This window comes from Hesperophylax consimilis, chromosome 10 (genome assembly GCF_061612785.1).
Source record: "Hesperophylax consimilis isolate HC1 chromosome 10, BYU_Hcon_1.0, whole genome shotgun sequence".
In the NCBI taxonomy this organism is placed as follows: domain Eukaryota; kingdom Metazoa; phylum Arthropoda; class Insecta; order Trichoptera; family Limnephilidae; genus Hesperophylax; species Hesperophylax consimilis.
The window spans coordinates 26904775-26921471 of NC_142845.1; the positions used below are offsets into that span (position 1 = coordinate 26904775).

At 35.3% G+C, this 16697-nt stretch overlaps 2 protein-coding genes across 2 annotated transcripts; one reads left to right on the forward strand and one right to left on the reverse strand.

Moving 5' to 3' along the window:
• Window positions 1-967: 967 nt before the first annotated feature.
• LOC149420553 (rRNA N(6)-adenosine-methyltransferase ZCCHC4) lies at window positions 968-6507 on the reverse strand. Its single transcript, XM_089636203.1, has 6 exons — window positions 6124-6507; window positions 4513-4754; window positions 3836-4048; window positions 2870-3089; window positions 2201-2524; window positions 968-1260 (listed from the first exon to the last, which is right to left on the reverse strand). Exons 1-6 carry the CDS (start codon window positions 6409-6411, stop codon window positions 997-999), a joined length of 1551 nt encoding a protein of 516 aa, XP_089492329.1. The 5' UTR covers window positions 6412-6507; the 3' UTR covers window positions 968-996.
• Window positions 6508-9172: 2665 nt separating this feature from the next.
• On the forward strand, window positions 9173-16059 carry P32 (complement C1q binding protein P32). Its single transcript, XM_089636204.1, has 5 exons — window positions 9173-9546; window positions 10319-10469; window positions 11722-11912; window positions 14435-14523; window positions 15717-16059. Exons 1-5 carry the CDS (start codon window positions 9318-9320, stop codon window positions 15867-15869), a joined length of 813 nt encoding a protein of 270 aa, XP_089492330.1. The 5' UTR covers window positions 9173-9317; the 3' UTR covers window positions 15870-16059.
• Window positions 16060-16697: the final 638 nt, after the last annotated feature.

The window sequence follows — 16697 nt, forward strand, 5'->3', positions numbered from 1 at the left end:
AGTTTAGCAACAAATGTTGACGTGTGTGAACGTGTTTGCAACAGTTTATAAACATGGCAGTAGTGTAGAGCAATGATAAAATAATGCAATTAATAGAATTGTTTCAATCTATACCATTATTATGGGATTCTTCTATAAAAGAATATAAAGATAGAAACAAAAAGAACGATGCATTTGAAGGAATTTCTCAAGCCCTAAATGTACCCAAAAAAGACGTGGAAACTAAAATACATGTACTGCATACTCGTACTGGCTGACGAATATTTGTTTCCCTTTTGGCTATTGACGAACCAATCATTTCCAGAAGATGTTCGAAATCACTTTACGACATTCTCGTAAATAAAGACGTAAATAAATCTCGACATTCAAGTTAATAAATGATCCATCTGTCATTCTGAGGTCACTCATCAAATTTTGTATTTGCAGAAGATAGTTTCGAATCCACCATCTTTTTCTCTTTTTTTAATTGAAATCCTATTAATCAGATACAGAGAACCAACAACACTACTTCCTCGGGCAACATTTTAACGCAGACTGGTGTGTGGACAACCTGTATTTATTTCAACAAAGTTTCCAGCAACATTCTCTCCGCTCATCAACAATGTAGATCAAATGTTGCTAAACTAATGTTTACCATGAATACGGGGCTTTAGAGATCTGAATGAATACATATTGAATTTATTTAAAAGAACTGCATCACAATTGAGTTAATGTAAGAAAACTGCATGAATTTTGAGTTGATGTAAGAGATCTGCATGAATATTGAATTTATGTAATAGAACTGCATCACTATTCAATTAATGTAAGAAAACTGCATGAATTTTGAGTTGATATAAAAGACCTGCATGAATATTGAGTTATGTGAGAGATCTGCATGAATACATGTTGGGTTTGTGTATCTGCTTTTAACATAGTTAATCTAGGAAATAACAAATTCTGTTTATATAAGTTTAATATTCTTTAATGTTCTGTGTATCATTTAATTACATAGATTATTTATGTACTGACTACACTTGCAGTTTTCCTATTCAACTTCAATCTGGCTTTCCGTTCCTTCTTTTTATTCCTCTTCGGTTTAGCAGGTTCAGGTTTGCCGGTATCCTTTTGGAAATCAACCGGTTTCTTTTTTTCCATGCGTGCCATTTTTTTGGGACTCTCCGCTTTTATTCCTTTTTCATGCTTTCTCTTCTTGGGTTGTACCACCTCCGCTTTGGGACAATCTGCCTTCTTGTGTCCAACTTCCTTGCAGTTGAAACAAGCCTACAACAAAATATTACATAATTGTAAACAGTACTTTTTTAAATGTTTTTCTTCCAAACCAGCGATATGTGTATACATACAACACATTGGGTTCTTCACAAAAAAAAACTTATATGTTTTCAAATTTGTTGGCACTACACAAATGTTGTGAAACGATTTGATATTACTTGGATTCAGAGCAAAATAAACCACATTGCTAATTAGGCAAAGCAATGTCGAAATGGCCATGGAGGGGATTAGTTAGGTACTTTTTCCACAAGGATACGCTAGTATCCGATACTCGACGATTCAAATATCCTAACGACTACCGCTGATGTTACTGACATTTTGTAAACTATTTTGTAAACTCCCGCGACAAGCTTAGCGAGGTTGTTCCGACTCGCATCGTCTAAACATGGTGTCACTTGTGGCAAACATTTTGTAATAATGCATGAGCTTTAGATCAATGCTATGAACAAAACAGTCAACAAAGAATGACAGGATATAAAAATGACAGCTGCAGCAACTGTTTGGTTGTGAATGAGGTTATGTAAGCATCCATAGTTTGATGTTTAGAGAATTCAACAATGATTGATGACTCTGCGGACAAGTTGTTTACGAGGTAAGTACACAACAACAGTATTGGATACTTGAGTATCCCTGTAGACAAAGAGCCTCGCATACACACTATGGTAATTACTAAAGTTTGTTACCTGTGAAAAATCACAGGTGGTAATGTGATTTGCATAGTTCCACTTTTAAATGGCCTTCTAAAATTTTTTATTAACTATATTTAAAAAAACATTACAGAGGTAGGTACCTACTTAATTGCTTGTCCAGATTTAAAAAAAAATAATCTTTTTTTAAATTTTATGATAATAATTCTCTCAACACATCCATCAGTTCCAAAGGAAATAATGCTGTTTAAGGGTTACGAGAAAATCCAGACAATAAAACGCACCTGTTCTTTCAATACGACTCCACAATAATGGGCCTTCAAAGTGCATCTGTTACAGTATTCGCAATGCTCCCACGAAGGTTTAACACATCGCTGACACATGTTACAGTGGACATAAGTACTCCCATTCTTGCTGGTGCAGCTCTTGCATTTGTTACAATGGATGTTCCAGTCACCAATCCATTTCAGACAGGGCCTGCAGAATGTATATCCGTCTTCGGTGGGCAGCTTGAAGTTCTTAAGGGGGATGTTGGTGAACAGTCTCACGGGTGAGCCGTGCTTTGACACTTTTTGCTCTTTGAAGTTGAGGTGAGAGTCGTAGGTGATCTAAAAATATTACATAATATATTTATTTTGAGGCAAGAGTAGCCAAAATCACCAAAATTTGAGACATTTGGAAGAGGCCTATATCCAAAGATGAATGCCAGAAGGCTTATGATGAGATATGTATTGATTTTCACATTAACAAACAAACAAATTAAACCAACATTTTTCATATGACATAGCAGTATCAGAACGATATTATGAAGTTCTGCATTTTCTAAGACACCACTGACGATCTGATGGTGAGAAAATTGTAGGATTCTCATAATAATGTGTGTAAATTGTCACCACACTGTGACCACAAAAACCAATATTTTGACAAAACTTTAAATTTGTTCAATTAGGTACCTGATAATCGCACATCTCTAGGAACGGAGCATGATTTTTTATCTGTGGCTCCATGAAGTACGGCAACACCAGTATCATAGGGACGAGTGCATCATCTTTTCTACCATTTTTGATTTTATTTACTTCCCTGTGACGTTTAGAAATCTCACGCAATGTCTGTGCCAATGGCTCAACGCGACCACCAAATGGAGGATCCATGATAAGTACCATGTTTTTTCCGCTAAAAGAAAAAAACAAAACATGATCATAATAATAATAATGATTTATTGTCTTCTTTTCTTAGTAACATAAAGAGATAATGATATTCTCACTGGGATCTCCCGTGGTGAGGATGTCATTTACATATTATAATTTAACTATAAGAAATTAATATTACAACAAAGTAACATATGAATTTAATTATAAACATATTTCATGTAGTATAATTTTTTTTAAATAATTTTAAAATAAGTAAGATAGTGTTTTTTTGTATGGTTCAGTTTAGTAGATTCAGTTTTAGTCTGTGTTTGATATCAGTATATTTTAAATTTTATATATACATATATATATTTTTTTTATTATAAAACAATATTTTCTATTTAATTACTAGCTGTACCCCGCCACGCGTTTCTGTGGCTCAGTCGGTCTGTGCAGATAGAGAAACAATGATGAGTGTTGCTTTTACGTCCAACAGATAACACAATGTTTTTCTAAAAAAGCATATTTGTCCAACAGATGGCGCTGTTTTTAAAAAATAAGTATTTTTTACCTGTCACATGTGACATCTATATAATATAGGTTTATAAAAACACACACGTATTCAAATGAAACATTGTGTCAAAATTTCAAAGCAATGGGTGAAGAACTTTCAGAGATTTAAGATTTTTAACAAACAAACATTAACATTTTTATTTATAGAGATATACATAGTATGAACGGGGCTGATTTGCTCAATGGGGTAATTAAATATAAAATGTTTTAACCCACCCATTTTGCTGTAGGAACTCATCAAAAATTGTTGTAGCCTGCTCGCCATTGAAAAAGTAGTTGTTGAAAATATTGTAATGGCAAAACTTATTGGCTTTGTAGAAAGCTCCATGGCGACTGTCAATATCCAGCAATAAGGATGTCATTCCATCTCCTAGACAATTCTCCTGGATGTGTTCATGAATGCTTGGTGTCCCGAGACATACAACATTTCTAAAAGAAAAAGAAATTGATTAACTTTGGCCAGATATACTATGTACATTAATTCAGGCATGGTTTGTATACAATTCTGTTAGATATATGTAATACAGTTTGGTTGAATTTATGTAGACGGGAATACAACCTATCTTGATAGCAACCATGATCATCTAAATAGGTGGTCGATAGTACGGTGGGGGGATGCTCGGCTAACAATTGGTGTGATCGAGTTTGTACTCGAAGTGATGTGTTTACTGAAAAAGTCTGTACTATATATCTTATCTGATCCAAGTATCACAGGTGCCAGTTGACAGTGCAGGACCCTGGAGAGTCTGGTTCAGGACTATTGGAGAGGGGGTCACGCTCCTTAGCAATGACTCCAGAAGAAACTTATGGTTTATAGCTATTATTTTCGATTAGAAATGCCGGTGGTAGTGACCTATTAGTAGTTCAACTAGAAAGAAAGTGTAATGTCTCACGTGAGTTTATTGTACGTCAGTACATCAATCATGGTGCTGATGGCTTGAGGAGAGAAGAGGTACTGAGCTTCTTTCTTATCATTCTCCAGAGTCTTGAGTATCCTGGACGGCTTTGAAAGTAAAGTTGAATCGATGTTGGGCTTAACATCGTGTTTGTGATGCTTTTCACTGGTCTCGGATATCAGGAACAGCGTGGAGCAAGTGTGACAGTACGCCCTATCAAGTTGCGGCGCAAGCTTCACCTGTTCACAAAAAAATCAATCTTAAATACAAATTTGTATAAATAAAAATGTTCCAGAACTCACATCGATGTGATGGACTCTGTAAGTGAACTGAGGGGATGGGGTAAAAAGTTGAGGTAAATATTTACTTTTCAGCTCATCGTCCCATGGTTCGGTAAGTGTAAGGAAAGGGTAAGGAATCGACATAAATCATAAGACCCTACGCAGAAAAGTCTTACAATGGCTGCGCTGCGAACCGTTACCTCACTTAGCAAACTTTACCTTCCTGCACAGCATCATAAGACCCATTCTAATCTATTACGTCGATACCTTACAGGACCGTGAGACAGCAGGCTTAGATAAAATCATTTCAGCTAAATTACTGTAGGAAAAAATTATTAAAATTACCGGAAAAGGAATATTTTTAATAGCAATTTTCTTCAAATTTATTTGGATAATTTTCCTTAAAGTTTGCGGCCATCTTGAATTTTTAAAATTAGTACTATTCCTTTCCTTAAACAAAAAAACCCTCCACGATATAGGCATAGGACCAGAGGGAAATTATTTTCTTCGGGGCAACCTGTGTGGAGTGGTAATATTAGTTGAAGTGAAGTATTGTTTTTGGTAATTAGGAGTAAGAATGTCTAAATAGTAAACATTTCCTAAAGTTGATAACCAACGAAATGCCTAAATCTAAATTTATTGCAATTAACTCGAAACTGTCTCGTAGGTTACCTTCTATTATGTAACACCCCTCATATAGTGAAGTGATTAAAACCTGAAGCAAATTAATATATGTGCTATCGTAATATTAAAATCAATGGTAAATATGCAGAGGTGCGCCTCATCCAAAATGTATAAATTATTTTTAAAAAAACACCCACTAAAACATATAAATATTATTTTTTAATTAAACTGAAACTAAGACCTACGTTAGAAAGTAGGTTCTTAATTTCGGTTTTTTTTTTGTATGGTAAAGAGTGACATTTGCGAAAGGTTTCGTGGTAAATATTCGGGATCACTGGCAACCATAGTTAAATGATTGTAAATGGTTGCCATCCCATACAACGAAAGCGAATTTTCATTTTACTAAATTGAAAATTAGAATGTTAAAATTAAAATTTCCCAAATGCAGATAGTTGCCTTTTATAGTAATTAAGGTGGGTCAAAAGTTTTTATTAAAAAAATCCCAATTAATTACCGGTTTCGTTTTAATCTAATAAACTAAGAACTTATTTTTACCACCTCTTCCGATGTAGGTAAATAGTTGTTTCATAAAGTAATTAAGTTGAAACGAAACGTGAACCCCACAATTGGTGCCCATTCAAATTGCGGCCGTTAGGTGAATATTTAACATAACATATATCAAAATTCATTCAGTTTATTATACCTTTTCAACCGTTTGTGCCGATAGTATCAAATCCTCTTTGGGAATCGTGAATGTATATCTGTTGGGTCTGGAAAGATCTTCAGCCGCACTGGTACTCTTCTTCTTGCGTATCCATTCATCTTCGTGCATGAAGAACTGACAATCCTTTCGATTCCGGCAGGCTGAGCATGCAAAGAAACGAGTGCTTTGACGACGGAATAAAAGAGCAGGTCCATGAGGACATGAAGGATGACCGGAGAGATCTTCCATAATAACCTCCACGCCACTTCCCAAATTATTCTTCGCCATGATTAATCAATAAAACCAAAACGTACTTTTGGTTAAATCAGAACACGCTGGTAAAATATTGACAATCCGAAAGCACATGAATGTGACGTTCAGACCATAGATATAGTTCAGACGTTTATCATTTTCTGTGGAACAATCGTATCTGCCATATGTGCTGTTGACCCTAATTTCAGACATGGCGATTTTAGTTGATCAACCCTCTGTTGAATGACACTTGAATCGACAAGTGTGAACACCCTTTGAACTGATTTGATCAAGTTTTTAGTTGAGCGACTAAAGTTGAAAGCCTTTTACTAACTTAAGTTGATTACTTTTGCGACTAAAGTTGAAAACCATTTTAGTGACTAAAGTTAATTACTTTTGCTGTTCAAGTGTGAGTCATCGTTCAAGTTTGACACCGAATCGATACGTCCGAACATATGTTCCTACTCACTTGAGATTTTTATTTCCTTGCGTCCTCTAGCGAAAGAAGACGTTTACATTTAGGAACATTGCATCTTCGTGGAAAAAATGTCTGTGATGGTCGGATGACGTAATGTGCAGGATTATTGATCTCAACCAAAGCGATGGGATCAAAAACAAGAAATATTTAAAAATAAAAGTGCAAATAATGTAATATTATTATAATTTGCAATTTTTATAAAAATAACACTTGGTTTCAACTTAATTACCTACAAACAGATATTTATTTAGGGTGAGATGGTAAAGATGCATTAAAATTCCATTTTTCCTCAATCGCGTTCCGAGTTAATTTTGAAGGTTATGAAATACGCATAAATGCGTTCAATAAACCAAACAAATAACCGAATAACCTATTTCGTTCATGTATTTCCATCTCCTCCGACTTAAATTGCTGTTTCCACTAATAATTAAGTTGAAATTAAATTATGTTATTTTTATATAAATGCGTATTATGCGTGCAGCGGAATTCGGCAACTTTACCAAATTGTTTATCCGATTTTCGTTAACGATTTCGATACCCTTCAATATATTTTAACATTGTAATTCTATCTTTGCCAAAATAGTATAACATGCACCTTATTCAATTCTTCTTAGAATCTATTTTCTAACCCAAATATGACGTTTTTGTGCTTTTTCGACGACATGTTCTCAAGTTCATTTCTAAAAATGTCAGAAATTATAGAGATGCAAGCAAGAATAATTTCAGTTGACGCCATCTTGATTATCAATATTGGTTCAAGTTAAACTGAAACGTCTGAACTAAATCTTGTTCAATTTTTGTCGTTCAATAAAAGTCGTTCAACTAAAATCGCACCGTATGAATCGCCATGAGAAGTTGAGCATGGCGAAGCATAGATAAAGACACAAGTAGAGATGGTGATACCTGAAATTGGTTGTCATTGCAATTCCAGTTAACGGAGACCGATGTGAAACCCGCTTACTCCAGTTACTCTTTGAGCCGGTTCCTCAAAAATAAAGACACGGAGGGGTGACTAGAAAAAATTGAAAAATATCGAACCGGTTCCTCAAAATTTTTAAAATAGTGTGTGTCCTTTTTTTCAATTTTTCTAATACCCTTTTTCATTTTTTTATAACTCAAGGGAGTTCTAAATCTTATTTATGAATTAAAAAATAAACACATTATGTAGTTAATAAAAACAAAGATACAAAGTTGAGAGGTTCATTCTAAAGTTTGTGATAATCTTAACTTGGTACTTAAGTCATAAATTCTTAAAATCAGACTCTCATTTCAATTCTACAAAATAGTCCTTACTATATTAAAAGTCTTGAATCACTATCGATGGTTACGGAGTTAAAATTTCTTAAGGCATTTCTCTTTTTGATTCTATTGTTCGGCAAAGTAAGTTATTGTTGTTGTAAGTCAACAGTCTTCACGTTCACATTAATTCACTGTACGTCTTGATCGGATCACTGACGTTGCATTAATAAGAAACTATGGCAATCTCTTGCCTTTGTTGAACTTCTGTTGACTTTAAATTAATGTAAATATTCTAGCTTTCATATTTTTGTTAGGGTTTTCGCCCCATTCGTAAAAACTAACTTTTTACATCATTTTTTACGTAAGCTTCACACAGTACGCCCTGAAGAAAATAATTCCCTGTGGCCCTATATCATCTTTGAGGATGCTGTGTAAAGACTCTTTTTAGGGAAAAGAAGGAGAAAAAGTTATGGGAAGGAAAAGGTATCAGGGGTGGGCAGGAATCTCAGAGTCAATCTGTCCAGGAGTGACGGACATATGAATCCATCCCTCCCACTGCGGTGCAAGGCGACGGGTAGAGTGTCCAGCTGGAGAGGTCAAAAGGTCTCCCTCAAACAATTTCTTCTAATCTGGCCCACCAATCAGTAGGTGGCAAACGCTTCCACCGCCAAGATCTAGACAAACCTCACCCATGAACCCTGGCACTCCTGCTAAGTCACCAAACGTAGCTTACCTTTTGGTGTGACCTATGGCAGGAGTGTTGGTTATCCAATAAATGGTTCCCGGGGCGGTAGTACCCACACCCACCTTTCAAATACATATGGTCATTGATAGCCACCGCATTCCTCTGCTGCCAAATTTACTAGGAAATAAGATAGCACATGTTTTAAGTAAGGTTGTTCTGTGAATTTTAGCCACTGTCAATACCTAAGGGCGTGTCAATTTTTTTATAAATATCCCACAAGGAAATTGTTCCCCGGAGACATAATATCGACGGTTCCAGCGACCGCAAAGGAACCGGTTCCATGTAATCGGGACAGGAATATGAATATCGAACATCTCCACATTTCTAGACACACGGATTATTTTTTTTCTCTGGTATAAAGAAAGTGATTTCAATTTGCACAGTCGGGAAAACGTGAGATTTTGGGATTTGTCTAAATATTAAGAGATTTGAAACGGTTTTGTGTACATATTAAAGTCAGAACAAATTAGAATTTTCAAAATGAACGGAATCGTGAGAACTACTTTCCGTCAGGTCCCAACCATCAAGAACTTCATTATTAATCCCTTGGTAAACCGGCCTCTTATCCCGGTGAAACGTGATTTCACTAGGAGTTTCTGGCACATGTGCGCTGGAACCAAGGGAGGAAATCTTGCTTCACTGTCGATGCTCCACAAAAATTCCACTGCGTGCTCTTGCGGCTGTGGAATCAAACGCATTCACACCAAAGGTATATTTAAATTTATCCATTCAACAAGTGAGGTTATGTAATTTCCTAAACCGCCCAAATGTTCATCTCATTTGTTTTACCCTTTTCAAATAATATTCTTTTATTGACAAAATTATACAACTTTTCACCAAATTTCATACAACAAATGTGTAGAGAAATTCTGATTAGAATCGTGCAAGAATATATATTTTTACGACAATCCATTCTAAAATTTTATACCTTATTTTTCCTGAAGATAGTGAGGTTTCATCATCCAAAATCCTGGTTCTCCCCGGTAAGACCACCTTCCTTATTCCATTCCCCATTTCCTTACTACCTACCTGCTAACTTGTTAATACTATTGAGTTCCTTGTTCCTTAAAGATGGTCTCTTGTATATTTATCTCTACTTTTAGTATATATGCATAAAAAAGCTCTGTCAAGAAGATATATGTTGTAGCCAGGTACACTTATTGACTATTAGGTTTCACAGAAAAATTAGTGACGGCTTGTATGATATGAATAATTGTGTATCGATGGCTACGACTGATACTTTTTTCACAGCGCGTTCGTGACCTTATATGTACTCTCAGTAAACTGCCACTCTATTATCTGACAATTACTGTAATCTGCTGTAATTTTTTTTAATTAATTTGAGTAGTTATGAGTTGGCAACATAATGCATGAGAGCCCATATTAATCAGTTTCCTAATCCTAAACTTAAGTTTTGCCCGGGAGGGAATAATTGTCACCATTGTTTTTGTCACAATTTTAATATTTTTTTTGTAATATAGGTGAAAGGGAACTGGTAGAATTCTTAACTGAAGAAATCTTGGCAGAGAAAAAGGCCCAAAAAATCAAGACCATTCCTAGCGTATTTGAGGGATTCAGTGTTAAACTTAATGGAGCTGAAGTCTCACTCTCAAAAAAAGCTGGAGATGAAATGTAAGCATTCTTTTCAGTACTAGTTATTACCTGTAATAACTTGACGAACCTTCGAATGTAACTTGCGTAGCTCCACTTTTAACTGATTCATTTGTGAATCCTGATAATAGTTGGATTATGTATCTTTACCGTAAGTGTGTGTCCGAAACAAAGCCGTTGTTCATCATTATAGCACTGTACAGACATGTAAAATCCATTCTGCAATCACAGTATAAATATTTTAGGAAAGAGGTATTTTATGGATTGGTGTATTTAAATCATTTCATATTAGTAGTTATTATTACTTAGTATAACACTTAATTCAACAGAACTGTACACGCTGATTATAATATAGTTAAAGTAATTAAATTGAATGCTGGATGGAGCGAGGAGAAAGAAGTTAGACATTACTGATCAGTACATGAGAAAATTAATTCATTTCTCAGTATGTAAGAGTGACATTGACTTTCTTATGTTTCCTGACTTGTGGAGAATCTTTTGAATTATTTGTTAGCGGTTGCCTGGCTGAAGTGGCTGGTAGGTACTGTGGTAGGCAGCTGCATTAAAATCAAGTGAACAGGTTAAAAATGGCTTACAAAAGTAAGTCTACGCAAGCGTATTTTTCAAATATAGTATTAAAATAATTGTCGCCTAAAATATATATGTATTACAGGTAGGTAGGTACTTTTAAAAAGACCATTCTTGGGTAACAAATAATCTAACAATATTTTAAAACTCCTACTGCCATCTTCATAAGCAGAAAATTTTGGTTGGATAATGATGGGGGGTTTAACTAGCAGAGGAATTGAAACCACAAAACCTGACGCATTTGTTCACTCAGCCACTAACCAGTCTAATTCAGACTAATTGTAATTAATAGTTAATTGAATTACCAAACAGAAAATCAGTAATATTTAACTCTTTAAATTTACAATTTTTTTTATTTATTTATTTTATTTTATTGATACATGATTTAGAGAGTACATGTGGTTTTTTGTAATATTTACACCCTCAATGCTAGGGATGACCGTGTGTTATGGTGGGTGAATTTTACAGTTTGCGGACATAGAATCTATACATTACAATAATATAAAAAACAAAAATGATGTAAAGTTAGTTTGGATTGCAAGAAGAGGATGATATAACTTCAAATTGACTCGTTACTTAAGAATTTCATCACGGTTTTAAAACCGCCAGTCATAAATGACTATATTGGCATTTTAATAATAGAAAATTCTCGAGATGCTAAACTTAATTTATTTTAATTTTTCAGAATTAATATTTCTTTCAATGTCAACCACACAGTTGACTCTGAGCCCACAGACGTGGATGAGGGAAACAGCGAGAAGCAAGAGTTCACGGAGATGAGGTCTAAACCCCAGTTTGAGGTGGATATTGTCCGCGGAACGTCTACTCTTAGCTTCACCTGCAGCTTCCTCCAAGACTCGGAGCCAGGACAAGATGGTAATGGTTACAGTATGTACATGAAGAACTAATCCCACTGCATGCATTCGTAGACGCATTTACTAACAAATAGATGTTGTGAGATGACTCCGAAAATGCTAGTGGAAATTGAAATACTGTACGTAATTCTGTTTTTACACGGGGGATGCGTTCCATTGAATACCGTGTAAAAAATACAGTACAATCACAAATTAAAGAAACAACAGATGGCCATTAAGGGTGAGGAGGGGAACAAACTAACATGAGCGGGGGACTGTTGGGTGGTCATAGGCGTCTACCTTTTTGTGATTTGAGAATATATGTTTCTGGCAGTCTGCAGGCAACTCACAATGTATTTAAAGTATTTTTGTCTTCGATAATGAATTCTGTTTACGGACAAGACACTCTTTTTTGTTATGGTGCACGAATTCTAATTAAATCCCAGATCTCGTGGAAAAGGTTTTTAAAAAATTGAATATTTTGTGAGAGTAGTTTTCTCTTTTGCAATTGTTGTATACATAATTTACTCACTGCACCAAACTTTCACTTTGTATTTTGTGTCGCTATACTTACAACATTTAAAAATGTTGTAGTTTGTAGTTAGTTACACAGCCAAGCATTTATTTGCGCGCCATTGTCAAAAGGACTAGTAATTTATAAGCAAATTTTATTCTGAAGGACTAAATATTGATATTATTTACAATGCGCGTTGGCTGTATATACTGTCAGATTCATGTATTGAGAAATCACAGAAAGGGAGGTGGTCACGCTGCCTTCCCACTTTGCGCAATTTGGTTTATTCCCCTTTCTCTGATGGGCTGATCTATCGATTTGGATGTCTGTGATGTTCCTACCCCATTTTTGGGCAACATATGCATGGGGATGGGAAAAATGTAGGATTCTAGAAAGGAATATTTCCACTACATTATGTTGCGTTTATATCAAAACCTGTAAAAACAGAAATTACCGCAAATCTGTCACTGTTAGGAATTTAACTTAAAAGTTGATGGACCAGATCTTCTCATTGCGTATGCTCACTGAGAAGTTTCTGGCAAAAAACCAGAAACTTTTCTGTGCTGTTTTAGATCTACAAAAAGCATATAACCGAGTCGAAAGGAAAAAGCTATGGAGGGTGTTGTCCAAGTATGGAGTGAATACGAATCTCACTTAGGGATTTGCGTCTCTGTATGAGGGAAGCGTTGCATGTGTTAGGGTGAACGGTGGTTTGATATCACAAAAGGTGTTAAACAAGGCTGCGTAATGTCACGGTGGTTATTCAATCTATATTTGGATAATTGTATGCAAGAATTGAAAGAGGTGGGATTGGGTGTGAATTTGAGTAATCTGGAAGTATGTTGCCTGTTGCATGCTGATTGCTATCAGTATGGAAAATCTACAGTTTCTTGTGTCTAGGATGAACGAAGTATGTATGAAGAATGAGTTAATGATGAATGTAAGTAAGTCTAAAATAATAGTGTTTGAAAGAGAGAGTTAGAAAACAGTGTGCAATGTAGTTGTGAATGAAGAATACTTGGAGCAGGTGGATGAGTTTGTATATTTAGGATGTATGTTTACGAGAGATGAGAATGCTGACAGAGATATTGAAAGAAGGGTAAATGCAGGTAACTCCATTAATGGAGGACTGAACGCAGTTGGCGCTAACAGTTGTCCAAAGAAGCAAAGTTAGCAGTCCACAATCGAGTGCTGGTCCCTACCCTGATGTATGGAAGTAAGGCATGGAACTGGCAGAGAATGGATGAAAGTAGACTGAATGCTGTTGAAATGAGTTCCCTGAGGCGTATGTGTGGTAAAACCTTGTATAATTGTGTGAGAAATGTGGAGATCCACAAAGAGTGCAAGGCTGATGTATACTCTTCAGTAATGAGTAAGATTAAGAAAAGGACCCTTAGATGGTTTGGACATGTAGAGCGAATGAGCGAAGAAAGGAGTGTAAGGAGAATATGACGCGAATGCGAAAGGTAGTAGAAGTCGGGGACGCCCGAGGAAGACATGGCACGATCAAGTGAATCAGATACTTGAGTCAGGCCATGTCGAGTTAGAATAATATGTATGAATGTGAATGAGGCAAGGAGTGTGTGCCAAGACTGAGTTGTTTGGTAGTCCATCCTCTCTGCATACCCCTGCGGAGAAACGTGATGTTTAGTTACTATGTAGATACAATAAATATGTAGATATAATCTTCTTCAGAAGGTTTTGTAATTTCTGGACATTAGTTTTGTGCTTTTTTTGGTTGCATCTTGCCAAATAGAGTAGATTATTTTTAGTTCCAAATAGAGTAGATTTTTTTTTGTTCAAAATAGAGATATGTATCATTAACTCAATTTATTTTAGTATGTGTCTACTTTGGTTAAGATTAATGAAAAAATATTGTTAAGAAAACACTGAATGAAAAGTTGTTTAACTATTATCTTAATCTGCCATTATCGAGAGATATTTTATTACCGACTCGCTAAATAATTTTACTGCAAATTTCGGGGTCATTTGCATAATACGCAATAATAAATAAATCTTTTCTATTTCAGATGATGTCTTTGGAATTGATGAGATCACCATGTACGAAGGAGAATGGAATGATAAGATTTACGCCGTTGCCGGAGACGTTCTTGATGGGGTAATTAATTTGCTTAGGCCCGGAATGCACTAACCTGCTAGACGCGTGCTTTTCCTATTTACATTAAGTTGTCTCACAAGTCATACCCAAGTCACTGGATATTGTTAAATGTAACTTCATTTAAATAGAAATTGCGCGCATCTAGCAGGTTAGGGAATCAGAGTCCTACTTTTATCAAATCACAGTAAAATAAAAAACCAATTTTGATCTTGCATAAATATCTGAGCTCCAAACCTCACCGTTGAAAATGAATTAGGAAGGGTTGTTTCAAAGAATTTGAACAATTCATCAAATTTCGATGTTGATTTTCAAGTTCTGTGAAGGTTCTACTCAAGTTTTGTTATTATATCATTATTGGCCAATTGTTTCACAAAACTGAAAAATAACATAACTTGAATAGAACCTTCACAGAACTTTGAAAATCAACTTGAAATTTGATGAATTGTTTAAACTCGGTGAAACAACTCATCCTCATTCTTTATGCATGATGGGGATACATATACAGGATGTATCAGCAGGGCATACCCAACAAACTTTAACCAGAGATCGTGAGTTATTTGGAGTAAAAATGTAGATGGCATTTTGGACTCCTGAGAACTTTTTTGATTAAAAAAAAAAAATTCTTTGACATGTTGCCACAGGTCACTCAGCCCAGTAAAGCGTCCACGAGATGATAAATCTTATTGTCAATATCTCGTCCAGACAGTCTAAAGAAAGCAAAACACACCTTTCCAACTAGGAAATAAATAATGAAGTCATCAAAAGGGCAAAATAGAGCCTGGACGAAATATTGACAATGATTGTCTTGTGGGCACTTAACCTTCCGACCCGACCCTAACTATCCAATACTGTAATAATAAATGGAAAAAAAAATCATCGCAAACAAATAGACATCTAGTTTTTTCTAAAAATAAATTCAGGAATCACTGCTTAAAGCTTATCGGGTACATCCTGAACATTCTGCATAAGTGCCACCGCCAACATTGTAGTAAAGTCTCTTCTCAATGGGATTCAATCAACAGCCATCTTCATTTCCAGCTTAACTTGATGCTATTGTCTTCAATCTTGTGGAATATTTAAAGTTTTAGGGAGTAAATAGAACCTCCTTATGATAAGAGAATGACCAGAATCTTAACTATTAACTTTGATTAAGCATCCGTTACTAAATCCTAATGAATGTATTTACTTTCTAGTATCTGTACGACCTGCTGATGAACCTGCTCGAGGAGAAGGGTATCAGCAATGACTTTGCAGAGAAACTGTCAGACTTTAGTACTGGCTACGAGCACTCGGCTTACATCGGCCTTTTGGAAAGTGTATCAAAGTTCACCGTAGGAAAGGCGTGAATCTCCTAATAATAATCTGTTGTTAAAGGATTCCACAATAAAGTAAAGTTGGTAGTTGGTAGTAAAGCTGTAATTTTAAATTAGTTGATTATTCTATGTTAATTTTTTCTGTTATGCAAAATGAAGGTGTTGTTATTATTATAGACTTATAAAATGGGTGAGAAAATAAATATGAATGTATGATTGCTTAGTTTACGCGCTTTATTTCATTATTTAACCTCATCTATGCTGCTGTCGCATATGTGATCCATTTACTAAAATACATACATTGCGCCATTTATATGTGCTGTGTGTTGTGATAGATTGCGTTAAAACAGTTAACGTTGTAAACTACCATAATACGGGCATGAGCCTAGTATGGTAGTTGAGAAAATCACCAAAAATGTAAATTTTTAAAATTTATAAAATAAAAAAAAGGTAAAGGCAAAATGCGAAAGTGCAACACTTTGTCGCTGTGTTCCTACAAACTGTGTTATGGTGAAATTTTAATTTTGCAGGAGTGTGAAAACTTTAGTGTTTTTATGATAGTTGATCTATATAAATAAAAATGTAAATGTTCGTTTGTTCAAAGACTTAAATCTCCAAAAGTTCTTCAACTATTGCTTTGAAATTTCGACAGAATGTTGCATTCTAATATGCGTGTTTTTATATACCTATATTATGTATATGTCACCCGCAACTGATGAAACTTTTTTAAAAACAGCGCCATCTGTTGGACGTAAAAGCATCACGCGCTATGTTTCTCTATCTGCACACAGACTGAGCCACAGCAATGCGTGGCGGGGTGCAGCTAGTTTTAAAGTATTTTGAATTTTTGAATATAGTATA

What these genes read in the sequence shown, in the direction of transcription:
- LOC149420553 (XM_089636203.1), bottom strand. Translation starts at nt 6,411, where the DNA reads ATGGCGAAGAATAATTTGGGAAGTGGCGTGGAGGTTATTATGGAAGAT. An exon ending in CGGCACAAACGGTTGAAAAG is followed by an intron (nt 4,755 to 6,123) that starts GTATAATAAACT and finishes TTTTGTGAACAG; the next exon opens with GTGAAGCTTGCGCCGCAACT. An exon ending in TAGAGATGTGCGATTATCAG is followed by an intron (nt 2,525 to 2,869) that starts GTACCTAATTGA and finishes TAATATTTTTAG; the next exon opens with ATCACCTACGACTCTCACCT.
- P32 (XM_089636204.1), top strand. Translation starts at nt 9,318, where the DNA reads ATGAACGGAATCGTGAGAACTACTTTCCGTCAGGTCCCAACCATCAAG. An exon ending in CAAACGCATTCACACCAAAG is followed by an intron (nt 9,547 to 10,318) that starts GTATATTTAAAT and finishes TTTGTAATATAG; the next exon opens with GTGAAAGGGAACTGGTAGAA. An exon ending in AAAAAAGCTGGAGATGAAAT is followed by an intron (nt 10,470 to 11,721) that starts GTAAGCATTCTT and finishes TTAATTTTTCAG; the next exon opens with AATTAATATTTCTTTCAATG.